Genomic DNA, 14587 nt, shown 5'->3' on the forward strand with positions numbered 1-14587 from the left:
AATTATATCTCTATAAACCTGAGTGGAATTCAAAAATAAATTAAAAACAAGAGCTAGAGTTACTAAACGTACAGGAATAAAAATTTCAAATTTTTTTGTCAATAAGAATGGGAGGGGGAAGGAAAGAGATCATTCTAGTCACAAGTATCTAACAGGCAAAAAATTTATTACTGCTAAAGCAAACACTGATAATGGAAATACAAATTAAATAAACCAACACAGATAAGTCAGCAATCAATGCCAAGCCACTGTCACACCACTTCGCTCATCATCTAATTCTGAGTCACAAAGAGGATGTGAGAGTCACTCACACACAAAGGAGATGAAGAGCAGGAACTACAAGAGCTCTGCTACTGGGTCTGCTTTTCCTACTCGCAAAGCAGGGTCAAAGAGCACTGACAACTTCCTGGAGCCACACACACACCCACACACACACACACACACACACACACGCACGTGGTACAACCAGGCTCTCACGCGAGCCCACACCCGACACATGCTCTGCAACCCAGAAAGAGAAGGCTGCTGCCGTCCCCACTAAGGGGACGTGAAAGGACGTGAGATGCATGGCCATATACTTTTCTGACCACACTCAAGGCACATCTGGCTTGTGTTTAGTGTGGAATGCAGATATGTGCCGAGAGAGACGTCACAGGATCCCCATTTATATCAGGACACAGGTGAACTCCAAAGACCGCCATCGAGAGGCCACAGTCCACCCCATCACCAGTGGTGACAGAAGCAAAGCCCAGAGATCCTTCTTGCTGGGTGAGGAACCCCATGGTGGTTCTAATGGAGTGTGGAGCTGAAAGCTCCAACCTTATAATGATGGCTTGGCCTTCCTGGGAACCAGGCCCTCAAGGAGCCCACCAAGAGTAACCCCATCAGAATAAGGGATGCTCCCATCTCCCATGACATTCCAAGGGATTTAGGGGCTCTGTATCAGGAACCAGAGTCAAAGACCAAACTTTAGAACAACAGATGCTGCAGGCACCCGCTATGCATTAGGAAATCACTGATGTTTTAAGGAGCTCTAGGCCAAGGACTGAGGTCAGAGATCAGAGATACCACCTCATACTAAAACACTAGCAAGAAATGTTCAGAGACACAAAGCCTCAAGGTTTACAAGCAGAGATATTGAGGGGGCAGGACCAGGAGAGGTCAGGGAGAGAACAGGCAAGGAAGCCATGACAGTTTATAAAATCATCAACAAAGATTGCAGAAATTAAAAGGAGAAAGTAGAAGGAAAACAGGGAAACCCTACAGGCATGACTTAAGGAGAATTTCAGGAAAGGGAACAAATGACAACACCATGAGGTAGAGTGAGAGACTCTGGCCTCTGGGTCAGTGGGCATCGTCTGGGACATAATCCCAAAGACACAATTCCTAATGCCACAATCCTGAATGTTGAAATCCCCGAAGATTAAAGTCTCAAAAGTATAATTCTAGAAAAAGTCACTTTAAAAGTTCTTTAAAAGATACTTATACATGCTTTTAAAGGGGGATTTGAGAAACATTAAAAAAATGTGCAGAACAGGTAATGACTCACATTATACAATAAAAATGCAATGATAGGGACTGGTTTGTGGCATAACACTGGCATCCCAAATAAGTGTCAGTTCAAGTCCTGGCTGCCCCACTTCCAATCAGCTCCTTGTAAATGCATCTGGGAAAGCAGAAAAGAATGGCCCAGGTGCTTGGGCCCCTGCCACCTATGTGGGAGACCCAGACTTCAGCCTGGCCCAGCCCCAGCCATTGCAGTCATTTGGAGAGTGAACCACCGATGGAAGATCTCTTTCTTCCTCTCCTATTAATGCTGTCTTTCAAATAAATAAGATAAATCTTTTAAAAAAAATATACATACTTTTGCAAGCATAAACACTCAGGTACACAAATGATAGTCACACAGGTATAAAAATTATAAAGAGATGAACTATACTCACAATCAGTCAAAAAGTAGAAACTGTATAATCACATATTCCTATGGTTGGAAACTGTTTACAGTGAGCTTTGTAACTGGAGTCACCCGAGAAACAGTGACAGGTGACCTAAAGTCATTTGATAAGATCAATCAGAATTCCCCAGGGGTCACACAGCGCATATATATATATATATGAATATAGTCACCTGAAGAGCTGAGACACTTCACAAAGGCAGATGAACAGAAAGGACATAACTTCCCGAAAAGTGCCAGCATCTTTACACACATATATGTACCACTTAACACACAACATGAATGTGATGATGCAACATATGTGGAGTCACATTTGCATGGAATGTATAAAAGTAATTCGAATTCTGTAAGTCTTTATTTTAAAAAGGCAGAGTGACAGGGAGAGAAAGACAGAGACAAAGAGAAAGAAATCTTCCTTCCACTGATCCACCCCTCAAATGGCCAGAAGAACTAGGGCTGGGCCAGGAAAATTGGGAACCAGGAAGCCTTGGGTTCTAAATTCCTGCTTAAATAAAAGAGAAAAAATAAATGCAAAGAGAAGTGGCTCAATGAAATAATCACTGGGTTACAAGTTTTAGAAAACAAAAATAAAAGCGCAAAAAGAAGACAATCAGAGGACTTTTAGTCATTTTAGATTTTTTATCATAGGTAGGTTTTGCTTATTCAAAAAAACTGTGCATTTTTCATAAAAGACTTTATGCTAAAGCACCTCAAGCTTTGAGTTCCACAGAAAAAGACCCCGCCTGGCTTCATTTACCAGCACAGGGCTGGCTCACAGCAGATCCTCCATAAATAGTAGCAGAATAGTATGCTTTAGTCTCCACAGAAGCTACATGAACAACAATGACACAAAGCAAATTATACACATGCAAGATGACAGAGGTCTACAGTGGGTTGAGCAACAGCCCCAAAAGATGGGACCACGGCCTGATCCCCAGGACCTGTGGATGTGACCTTACTTGGGAAAAGGGCCTGAGTGTGTGTGATTATATTAAGATAATAATGGACCTTAAATCCAATAACAAGTTGGCCGGCGCCGTGGCTCAATAGGCTAATCCTCCACCTTGCGGCGCCGGCACACCGGGTTCTAGTCCCGGTTGGGGCGCCGGATTCTGTCCCGGTTGCCCCTCTTCCAGGCCAGCTCTCTGCTATGGCCAGGGAGTGCAGTGGAGGATGGCCCAGGTGCTTGGGCCCTGCACCCCATGGGAGACCAGGAAAAGCACCTGGATCCTGGCTCCTGCCATCGGATCAGCGCGGTGCGCCGGCTGCAGCAGCGGCCATTGGAGGGTGAACCAACGGCAAAAGGAAGACCTTTCTCTCTCTGTCTCTCTCTCACACTGTCCACTCTGCCTGTCAAAAAAAAAAAAAAAAAAATCCAATAACAAGCATCCTTATAAGAAAGAACAGTCACCCATCCAAAGAGGAAAAGGCCTGGGAAGAGAGAGGCAGAGATTGCCACCCACATTTCAAACTTCTGCCCTCCAGAACTTCAGGGAATGAATCTTGGTTAAGCCCCTGGTTCATGGTTAAGTTCATGGTCATTTGTTTCAGCAGCTCTAGGGACCTAACACAAAGCAAGACAGATATGCTGTAATACCAGATTAAAAGTGCTGATTTCCCCTATGATACACAAGATGGTAATAACAACTGCATTCAGGACAGTGAGAGGGAGAGAGGTGCAGCGTCAACAAAGCTCAAGTTTCTCATTTAGATAAACAAAGCATAGAGGTGAGCAAGGTCACTGCCAACACTACAATTTACAATAAATACAACCTACTCCCCTGATAGAACGTCAAAAGATTTAACTAGAACATCAATAAAAATATGGACTTAAGAAATCCAACAAGGAAATGGAAACAAAGGAAGAGCATAAGTATTACAAAGTAGTTCAACCATGAAAAAAGGTAGGAGGATAAAAAATAAATATCCATTCACTTAATCCCCAGTCTTCATAAATAAATAAATTTGGCCAAATTTATCTCACATCTTTTTTCTTAAAGGAATAAAATATTTCAAATATAACTGGGGCCAGTGTTGTGGCACAGAAAGTTAAGCTGCTGCCTGCAGCACCAGCATCCCATGTGGGCACCGGTTCAAGTCCTAGCTGCTCCACTTCCAATCCAGCTCCCTATTAATGGCCCAGGAAAGCAGCAGAAGATGCCCCAAGTGCTTGGTCCCTTGCACCCATGTGGGAGATCCAGAGGAAGTTTCTGGCTCCTGGGCCAACCTGGGCCAGCCCCAGCTTTTGTGGCCATCTGGGGAATGAACCAGCAGATGGAAGATCTCTCTCTCTCTCTGTGACTCTATCTTTCAAATAAATAAATCTTTTATATATAATTACATGTATAAATGTATAAATGTGTGTGTATATATACACATATACATATATATATGTATGTGTATATATATATATATATAAATTGAAGCCCTACAAACCTACAGACCTCCTATCTGACCACCTGATCCCTTTCTCCTTGATCCTACCTTACAGGAAGCCATTGTTTAAAGTTGAATGGATTGTTCTCATGTGCCTGTTTACACTTATATAGTATACAGTACAATATGATATAATTAACCTTTACAGACATGGCAACTGTGCTTCTATTCAACATATTTTCACACTTACTTATGTTGATAGATGCTGCAATCTGAGTACATTCAACAACTAAAATTATTAATCTCACATTAATCAACATTTAGGTTACTCTTTAACTTTTCTTTTTTTTAAGATTTTATTTAGGCCGGTGCCACAGCTCAATAGACTAATCCTCCGCCTAGCGGCGCCGGCACACCGGGTTCTAGTCCCAGTCGGGGCGCCGGATTCTGTCCCAGTTGCCCCTCTTCCAGGCCAGCTCTCTGCTCTGCCAGGGAGTGCAGTTGAGGATGGCCCAAGTAGTTGGGCCCTGCACCCCATAGGAGACCAGGAGAAGTACCTGGCTCCTGCCTTCGGATCAGCACGGTGCGCCGGCCGCAGCGCGCCGGCCACGGCAGCCATTGGAGGGTGAACCAACGGCAAAGGAAGACCTTTCTCTCTGTCTCTCTCTCACTGTCCACTCTGCCTGTCAAAAAAAAAAAAAATTTTTTTTATTTATTTATTTTCTTGAGAGGCAGAGTTACAGAAAGAGGGAGAGACAGAGAGAGAGAGGAGAGAGAGGGGAGAGAGGAGAGAGATCTTCTATCCAATGGTTCACTCTCCAAATGGCCTCAACGGCCAGAACTGGGCTGATCTAAAGCCAAGAGTCAGGAGCCTCTAACTGGTCTCCCACAAGGGTACAGGGTCCCAAATGCTTGGGCCATCATCCACTGCTTTCCCAGGCCATAGCAGAGAGCTGAATCAGAAGAGGAGCAGCTGGACTTGAACCAGCTCCCATATGGGATGCTGGCACTGCAAACGGAAGACAGAACAACACAGAAAAAGGGGGGAAGGGGGTGGAATTGATCTTCCATCTGCTAGTTCACTTCCCAAATGGCTGCAATAGCCCAGGTAGGGCTAGGCTAGTCAGGAGTTCCATCCTGGTCTCCTACGTGGCTGACAGGGGCCCAAATACTTAGGCCATCTACTACTGCCTTCCCAGGCACATTATTAAGGAGCTGGACTGGAAGCAGAGTAGCTGGGACTCGAACCAGCACTCTGATATGACACTGGTGTCATAAGCGGTGGCTTAACCTGCTGCACCACAATGCCAACCCCCAGTGACCTTTTATTGTCTAGATTTTTTCATGCATCCACTAGAACTTCCCCACAGAACAGACCTAGAAAAGGAACTACGAAGTGCCCTTTCTTTTCAAAACCTGTTTTCCTAGGTAAATAACCTTTACTACAGTGTAGGGGCAGACCTATTGATCATCAGAAGGTTCTAACTGGAGACCATCTTGAGATACTTTCTGTGGGAAAAGCCTAAATTCTAGTTTATCTTTAAATCATCCCTGAGTATATGATTGGCAGAGACATTTGGAATAAAAAAGCAATACAGCTCACCAGTGAGATATTACCTGTGTAATATTTTTAGACGACATAATTGCCTGATTATAGAATATGCGGCCGAAGTGATCTCGGTCTGGAAACGTATCTGCTTGTCGAGGTAAGTTTGCCCCTCCTGAATCGACTGAAGGAAAATGGGAGAAGTCAGCACATCTCTGTGAACAAAACACACTCTCCCAGGGGACCTGCCTCAAGGACAGTAGTGGTTCCTGATCACAGCCACGTTCTAGACACACTCTGGAGTCTCTTTCTCCAACCCCCTGCACAGCCCGAAGGACTCACTGTTGGTCCCAAACCCACCTGGCTTCCCTACGTCTGTGCAAAATGCTAGCTGAGATGTCTGGGACATTCTCTCATTTGAAGACCAGCTAAGGTCCTCAGATAATCCAGGAATATAAATTCTTAACCAACTGAACTGAAAATTTTTCTTTTCCTCTTCCACGCCAATACAAAAGCCATCCACGGAATTCATGGGGACGATTCATCACTTAAGGCCTTCTGATACTGCGCTGATCGCAGACTGAAACAGTGGATTAGGGTACTGTGTTCAAACACAGCTTGTTACTGCACAGCTGTGTGGTTACAGGTGTCTCCTTGCCATGCTTTGCCTCAGTCTCTCCCCTGTGAAATGAAGATAACAATAGGAGCTACCCCACAGAGCTGCTAGGAGGAGTGAAATACCATATATAAAGCACTTCATTCAGAGGCACACACTCTGAGTGCACACAGGAGATGTTAAAATTTGGCTAGTCCTACATTTACTACTACTGCCTATGACCACTGCGTCTTTAATAGTTATTTAACCCCATCTCCTGTCTCAAAGTCATCATGAGCTCACTGAAGACAGAGACAACATCATGCCTTTCACTCATCCCCTCCAGCATCTGGCCCAGGACCACAAGCAGCTGGGCTTCATTTGCTATTTTCTGTACATGCGAAAAACAGTTCACATTGTGAGTAAACCAGGTATTCACTTTCCAGGATTAAAAAATCTCTACATCAGTATCTGTGTTCGAGTACCAGCATAAATGAACAATGTATGTTGGAATCTCATCAAACTAAGTCAATATCTAGGAGGTGCCAATTTTTCTAAACTGCTTTGCTTTTAGGTTCTTTCTGGAATATCCCCTGATTTTAAAGCAATTCACTAGAAATTAAATTTACTTAAAATAACATTTGCTCAAATTATATAATATAGCATTTAACACAGTGCCAGGCACTCAAAGAGATCCATAAAAATTAGCTATTTTTTTCATAGTTTGGACCCATTATGGGTAACAGAACAACAAAATATATAGAAGAAAAAATCCACAGTGTGGAGAGAAAAAAAAAAAAAACGGCACACACCAAGATATTCCTAGGGGATATTCCTGGAAGTTCATTTCCCCTGGAGTTTTCAGGAAAGAACATGTGTTTCCTTTATAATTGTGGAAGAAATCAATCAATAGCTTTTTTTTTTTTTTTTTTTAAACAACTGGTAGCGTCAGGGTCTAGCCTTCTAAACAGGCTTGCACTTTCCCAGCCGGCCACAGCTTACTGTGCGGTGCCTGTCACTTGCCCAGGTAGATGCAGGGGAGCCTGTTCTGCAGCGCAATCTCCTGGGCCCGCAGGTGTTTCTTCACGGTCACCGGGTAGTAGGTGCCTCCTTTAACAGTGGCGTCATTGGCAACGATCATGCACTCTACTCTGAAAGGCAGAAATTTCATCGGAAAGAGAATGTGAGTGATTTCTTCAAAATTAAAGGCCCATGGTAGCGAATGACAAGACGCTCAGTGTAAGCCTCAACACCTTGTGCATTTCACCAGTGACACCCATTAGCTGCCGGTCTGAGGATACAAAACAAGCCTGACAATGGTCATGGCTGACACAGTCATTCATATAAAACCGAATGATTACTTTATTGAGGGTACAAACTCACACTTGAAAAACTACAAACGTAAGCTCATTTCATGATGGTTCCTTGAATGAAAGGACCCTAACAATGTTAATACCCAAAACCTTAAAAACTCAAGTCTTGGGGGTGAGGAATTCCTTTACAATAAACCTTCAGAAAGCCGGCTCCGTGGCTCAATAGGCTAATCCTCCACCTTGCGGCGCCGGCACACCGGGTTCTAGTCCCGGTTGGGGCGCCGGATTCTGTCCCGGTTGCCCCTCTTCCAGGCCAGCTCTCTGCTATGGCCAGGGAGTGCAGTGGAGGATGGCCCAGGTGCTTGGGCCCTGCACCCCATGGGAGACCAGGAAAAGCACCTGGCTCCTGGCTCCTGCCATCGGATCAGCGCGGTGCGCCGGCTGCAGCGGCGGCCATTGGAGGGTGAACCAACGGCAAAGGAAGACCTTTCTCTCTCTGTCTCTCTCTCTCACTGTCCACTCTGCCTGTCAAAAAAATAAATAAATAAAAAAAAAACCTTCAGAGTTCTCTTTAAGCAAGGAAATTTGCAAAAAAAAAAAAAAAAAAAAAAAATTAACACTGACCCATCAGGAGTTCCAGCATTTATTTACTATATTTTTCAGAAGATCTTCAGTATTACGGGTCTATGCTCTTCCATAAAACTAAAATTCGTCTAAAATACAACATTAAATTAGCTTGAAGTCACAGCGGATGCAAACCGTAAAACAGCACACTGAAGACATATCGCAGATACAATGAGCCCTCAATAGTGCTCCTTCTCACCAAGACCAGTGTGCTGGGTACGAGGACCCACGGGTAACAAAGAGCAGAGCAGGGGACAAAGACAGCCAGGGAGGGAAACGGTGCAGCCTCACCAGGAAGCCCTAAAACCAGCAGCTCCTCACTGGAAATCTGGGACACATCTGAATTCTTCACAAAATTCAATTTTCTTTACACTGACGATGCTTTCATTATCTCATTTTATAACCTCCAGAATTCTGAAAGGTAACGCCCTGAATCCTTGTTGAAAATAAAGTGGATAAAAGCAGCTGGGCTCCCAGGCGAGGGCAATGTGCTTCTCCTATTTATGCGTCATAACCCTTGTGGCAAATGTCCACTCCGAAATTTTGTCCTTCTTATTCACCATTGTGCCCCTAAACTAGAACCAGGAACGTGGAAAGCAACAAAAAATGTTTGCTGAAGAGCAGGCCTTTGGCCTCGCTGTTAAAACCTGCTCAGGACGTCCACGTCAAAATACTGCAGGGTTGGAGTGCATCCCAGCTCTGCCCCAGATTGCAGCTTACTGCTGCTATGCACCCTGGGAGGCAGCAGCATCTGACACCCACGTGGGAGACTGGATGGAGCTCCCAGCCCCTGGCTCCAGCCAGGCCCAGCCCTAGCTGTTGCAGGCATTTGGATATGAGCCAGCGTATAGGAGATCTCTGTATCTCTTTCTCTATCTCTCTGTCTTTAAAATAAATGAGTAATCTTAAAAATAAAAAGGATTTGGGGCTGTTGCCTGTGACACTGGCATCCTATATGGCCACTGGTTCATGTCACAGCTTCTCTGCTTCCAACCTAGCTCCTGCTAATGCACCTGGGAAAGGAACAGAAAATGGACAAAGTGCTTGGGCTCCACACCCACGTGGGAGACCCAGAAGAGACTCCCAGCTCCTGACTTCAGTCTGGCCCAACCCCAGTCGTTACAGTCATTTGGAGAGTGAACCACCAGATGGAAGACCCCTCTCTGTCTCTCCCTCTCTCTTTCTGCAGCTCTGCCTTTCAAAACAAACAAAAAGTATTTATCATGGAGCCTGTTTCAAGGTAAAAAAAAAAAAAAAAATACATATTCTATTGTCTACCCTCTCAATTCCTGGCACAGAGATCCTAAACTTTTGTCATTTCTGAGTGATGGGATGACAGGAGTATCTTTTGTTATTCATAACAAGCCCCTTCCAATCACTTCAAAATTTATAATATTTTTAGTACACTTATACTTTGACTGCTATCCCTCACATAGGGTTAGGCGTGGAAAATACTGTATGAAATAACATTCAAATTATGTATGTAAGGTGCATACGAAACATTTTAAATTCAGACTTGGGTCGTCTCCCAAATAGCTTTTTTAAAATGTTTTCAAATAATAGTTCCTTTTTTTAAGATTTATTTATTTATTTGAAAGGCAGAGTTATAGAGAAGCAGAGGCAGAGGTCTTCCATCTGCTGATTCACTCCCAAATGGCCACAATGGCCAGAGCTGGGCCAATCCAAAGCTGGGAGCCAAAAGCTTCTTCCGGGTCTCCCACAAGGGTACGGGGGTCAAAGGACTTGAGACATCCTCCACTGCTTTCCCAGGCCATGGCAGAGAGCTAGATGGAAAATGGAGCAGCTGGGTCTCAAACTGGCACCCATATGGGATGCTAGCACTGCAGTGGCCTCAATAGCTCTTAAAAAAAAAAATAGATTTTATTTAGTTGAAAGGCAAAGTTACAGAGAAAGAGAGGGAGAAAGGCAGAGAGAGATCAATCTTCTATCTACTGGCTTACTCCCAAATGGCACAGTGGCAAGGCTGGGCCACAGGGAAGCCAGGAGCCCAGAACACCATCCAGGTCTCCTAGGTGGGTAGCAGGGGCCCCATCACTCAGGCCATCTTCTGTTGCTTTCCCAGGCACATTAAGAGGAAGCTGAATCAGAATTGGAGCAACCAGGGCTTGAACCAGTGCTTTATAAGGGATTGTAGACCAGCATTGCAGACGGTGGCTTAACCTGCTTTGCCACAATGCTGGCCCCCAAAATATCTTAACATGTAGGAGAAAATATTCCAAAATCTGAGCTCTGAAGCATTTCTATTCTTAAGAATTTCGGATAAGCAGTAACCAACCTGGAATAAAGTATTAGTAACAGTCAGGCCCTGCACAATGGTGTTTCGGTCACACTACATTTCCAACAGTGGTCTCCAGAAGATCGCATCGCTTCGTTGACATCAGAGCCATCTTAGTCCATGCGGTGCACTCTAAGATGTCTACACCATGATACAATCACCTACTGATACATTTCTCAGAGTACGCCCCTGGCATAAGTGACATGTGACTGTATACACATGTGGGAAGAGGAAGGTCATGCTCCGACCTGCTGACCGCCATTATCAGTGAATGGATAACACGGAGAAATTATCCCACTCAATCACGCATTTCCTTGACAAGTGATTCAGCTTCACTCTGAATTAAGTGCACCATGTTCAGAACAGTGTACTTGTCCCCTAAGACTCTGAGAAAAAAACTTTCCACCCTGAGTGAACATGAAGCCAAGAGCCAAGGAAGGAGCTAAATGAAGAAGAAGCAATGGCGGCACCGGGTCATGGGGAGAAGGGGGAAGAATACACACCACAAGCCAACACCTGATTCCGTGGCAGGTGGGCCAGGCTCTGTCAGACTGAGACAAATCCGAGCTCCACCATCTCGACCTCGGCCAGCTATGTACCTCCAAGCCTTTGCCCCTCCTGCAGAACGGCGACAACTACAACAGTGCTCCCTCGCACACAGCTCTGGCGAGAACTCATACAGGCTATCAGTGGTAGGTGCTCACTGCAGTGGCTGGGACAGTAACCATGGGCTGAGTGTGAGACCACACATAAACACAAACAAACAAATTTTACATCGAGCAATCTATGTTTGCTAAGTCTACACTGGTTCTCCAATTTTTGCATTCGAGAAGCCAGAGGGCTAGTTAAAACAGATTACAGAGCTCTACCCTGGCGTTTCCCACTTAGAACTTCTGGGGAAGAGCTGTCAAAGCCACCTGGGGACCACACTCGGAAAGAGCGGCTTTCAACCCAGATGTGCAAGAGGTCACCGTGGGGTCTCTGGAGACCACAAGCCAAGCCCACAACTGAAAGATTCTGATTAAGCAGGGAGGTCTGAGTTGGATCTCAGGGGCCTTCGTTGGGGTTTCTTCCCCTTTGATTTTTGTCTCCAACACTCTATGGAAGCTTCTAATTCAGGTCTGGATAGGAGGCCTCAGTCATAAATAATATAAAGAGCATAAAACTGGCATGCTGATATGTGTGGATTCCTATGCCCCGCCAAGTCTTCTTCCTGATGCACATTACTGAGCACAGGTGCAATACTCACCCTGATACCCTCCCAATGCCTGTGATGATGCCACCTGCAGGAACCTCCTCATCACCATACAACTGGTAACCTGCAAACTGGGACAATTCCAGAAATGGAGACCTAAAGAGAAAAAGGATGTTGTTTGAATGAAGTCACTTAAGAAACAAAAAAATAAAAAATAAAAACATCACTTGAGAAAGGAAAAGATTTTTCTTTAATGGGGCAATGTTTCAAATACATATGTTGCATATAAATCTATAAAAAGAGACCCAGTATTGCGGGATATCAGGTTAAGCACTGCTTGCAATGCTGGCGGCCCATATTGGAGTGGTAGTTCAAGTCCCAGCTACTCTGCTTGTGATCCAGCTTCCTGCTAACATGCCTGGGAAGGTAGCAGAAGATGGCCCAAGTACTTGGTCCCCTACCACCCACATGGAAGACCCTGACGGAGTTCCTGACCTTTGGATTTGGCCTGGAGCAGACCCAGCTGTTGCAGTTAATTTGGGAAGTGAATCAGTAGGTGGAGGAATCGATCTCCCCGCACCCCTCTCCATCACTCTGCCTTTTTAAATAAGTATTAAAAAATAAATAAATAAAAAGAAGAGGAGGAATAGGCCAGAACACAGCAGTCTCTCCAACATTTGCTGTTGCATCTTAAAAGAACCAGAATTCAAAACTGTGCATTTACAAAACTGGCTACTGAAGCAGCATGGAACAGAGAGCCCTGTGTATTAGCACTTGGATGTGCACCAACCCTGGGTCCAGAAGATTGTCGATTCTTTCTCTGGGTAACAGTTTTCCTCTTGCCGTATGCCGGGCTCGGGCTTTCTCATTACCTCCTACAATAAAAAAAGTCACTAGATTAGACTGATAGGAAATAAGGTCTCCACTGAACTTAATGCCAGAAAAACATACAATGCTTAAATTAAAATTTTAAGATGCTCCACATATTCCTGGATAAACAGCTAATTTTTCAGATCATTCATTTGACTTACAAGTTGCCAACAGCTGGAATAAAAAGCAAAATTTTTTATGGAAGACTGGATGAAGTTCTAGTATCTAGGCTTCAACCTGACCCAGCCCTGGTCATTGTAGCCATTTGGAAAGTAAACCAGTGGATGGAAGCTTGTTCTCTCTTTCTAGCTCGCTCGCTCTCTCTCTCTCTCTCTCTTCTCTCTTTTACTCTGCCTTTCAAGTAAATAAATCAATAAATAAATCTCTAAAAACTTAAAAATATTAATAAAATAAAGTAAGTAAAACTGGAGTTTGAAAAGCCAATCTATCCCTGATGCTAGAGTATATCATATGTGTTCTGGAATCACTGGTAATAAAGAAATTAAAAGTATTTCTCTGCAATTCATGTGTAGCAATTACTACCTCAATACCACACTTAGTGAATACCTACTCTATATACTTACAATTAACATTGTACTACACGCTATGCAAAATCTGAAAATTCTATCTTCATTTGTAATAGGAAAACCACAATTTTAGATGTTTCTTCCATGATAAGCACAGTGAAACTCTCCTAAAAGTGCCAACAGTAACTGGTAACTTTTTAGGCCTGCCATTGGGAGAGCCGAACACTTGCTTATACAGCACTTGAAAAGTGACCCTTTTGGTCACTGTGGTGGTAAAGCGGGCTATATCACCACTTGAGACACCCACCTCCCCTATCAGAGGGCCTAGTTTGAATCCTGGCTGCTCTACTTCCGATCCAGCTTCCTGTTACAGCATGCTGAGCAGCAGTAGATGAACATTGAGTATTTGGGCCCCTGCTACACCTAAGGGAGATCCAGACTGAGTTCTGTGCTCCCAGCTTCAGTGTGGCCCAGCCTTAACTGTTGCAGGCATCTGGGGAGTGAGCCAGTCAGGGGTTCACCCCATCTGTTGTGCTGCCTTTCAAGTAGATGAAAAGCACATTAAAAAAAAAAAATACCCCTTTGTTCAATTTGTTCAATTATGGCTCAGAAATCACCTTCTCAAAGTGTTTCTCAACTTTTGAAGGAACTGAAGAGCCCACGGAGGTACCTGAGGTCAAAAGTTGCAAAACTTACCCAACCTTAAGGCTGGGGGCTGTTTCTTGGGAATTATCCAGAACCCACTCTGAACAGACTAAGGCTACAGAGCAGGAGCACAAGTATCCACCTGTACCTTGACATGTTTCTTTTCATTGTCATCCGTAATTTCATCAAGACAGCCTTCGTATAATGAAATGCTCAGCTATTTAACAAAGTCATTTCTTTGTTTATGTAAGTGAGAAAATAAGTTCATATCTATTTCAAATAGGCTTTCGAGTATAACCTCATTTTTAAAACCAGGACCATTTGGTGTATCTAGAGGAGTTCTGGGTTTTTTATTCTTTGTTTTTTGAAAAATGTCTTTATTTGAAAGGCAGAGTTATAAAGAGGGAGAGACAGAGAACTCTTCCATCTGCTGGTTCACTCCCCAAATGGCCACAACGGCCTGGGCTGGGCCAGGCCAAAGCCAGGAGCCAGGAGCTTCTTCCAGGTCCCCCACATCAGTGAAGAGGCCCAAGGACCAGGGCCATCTTCTGCTGCTTTCCCAGGCCCATTAGCAGAGAGCTTGATTGGAAGCAGGGCTCATATGGGATAATGCCAGCCCTTTAAGGGGAGTTTTTTTCCAAAAAGT

The 14587-nt window shown here is 44.3% G+C and overlaps 1 protein-coding gene across 7 annotated transcripts in view; it reads right to left on the reverse strand.

Moving 5' to 3' along the window:
- Positions 1-14587, reverse strand: part of MCCC2 (methylcrotonyl-CoA carboxylase subunit 2) — a 73096-nt gene that overhangs the window by 38464 nt on the left and 20045 nt on the right. For 4 of the 7 annotated variants that reach the window (XM_002721104.6, XM_051833261.3, XM_089312584.1 and 1 more), the window contains 4 exons: positions 12690-12774; positions 11954-12055; positions 7495-7622; positions 5948-6060 (listed from right to left, as the gene is read on the reverse strand). In XM_002721104.6, the coding sequence (XP_002721150.1) occupies positions 5948-6060; positions 7495-7622; positions 11954-12055; positions 12690-12774 (428 nt within the window). Of the gene's footprint in view, positions 1-5947; positions 6061-7473; positions 7623-11953; positions 12056-12689; positions 12775-14587 lie in introns of all 7 variants that reach the window. The other 3 variants (XM_089312585.1, XM_089312587.1, XM_089312586.1) reach the window with 1 other exon arrangement.

The sequence above is a fragment of the Oryctolagus cuniculus genome, chromosome 14 (genome assembly GCF_051225735.1).
Source record: "Oryctolagus cuniculus isolate XC-2025 breed Fujian yellow rabbit chromosome 14, ASM5122573v1, whole genome shotgun sequence".
Lineage (NCBI taxonomy): Eukaryota > Metazoa > Chordata > Mammalia > Lagomorpha > Leporidae > Oryctolagus > Oryctolagus cuniculus.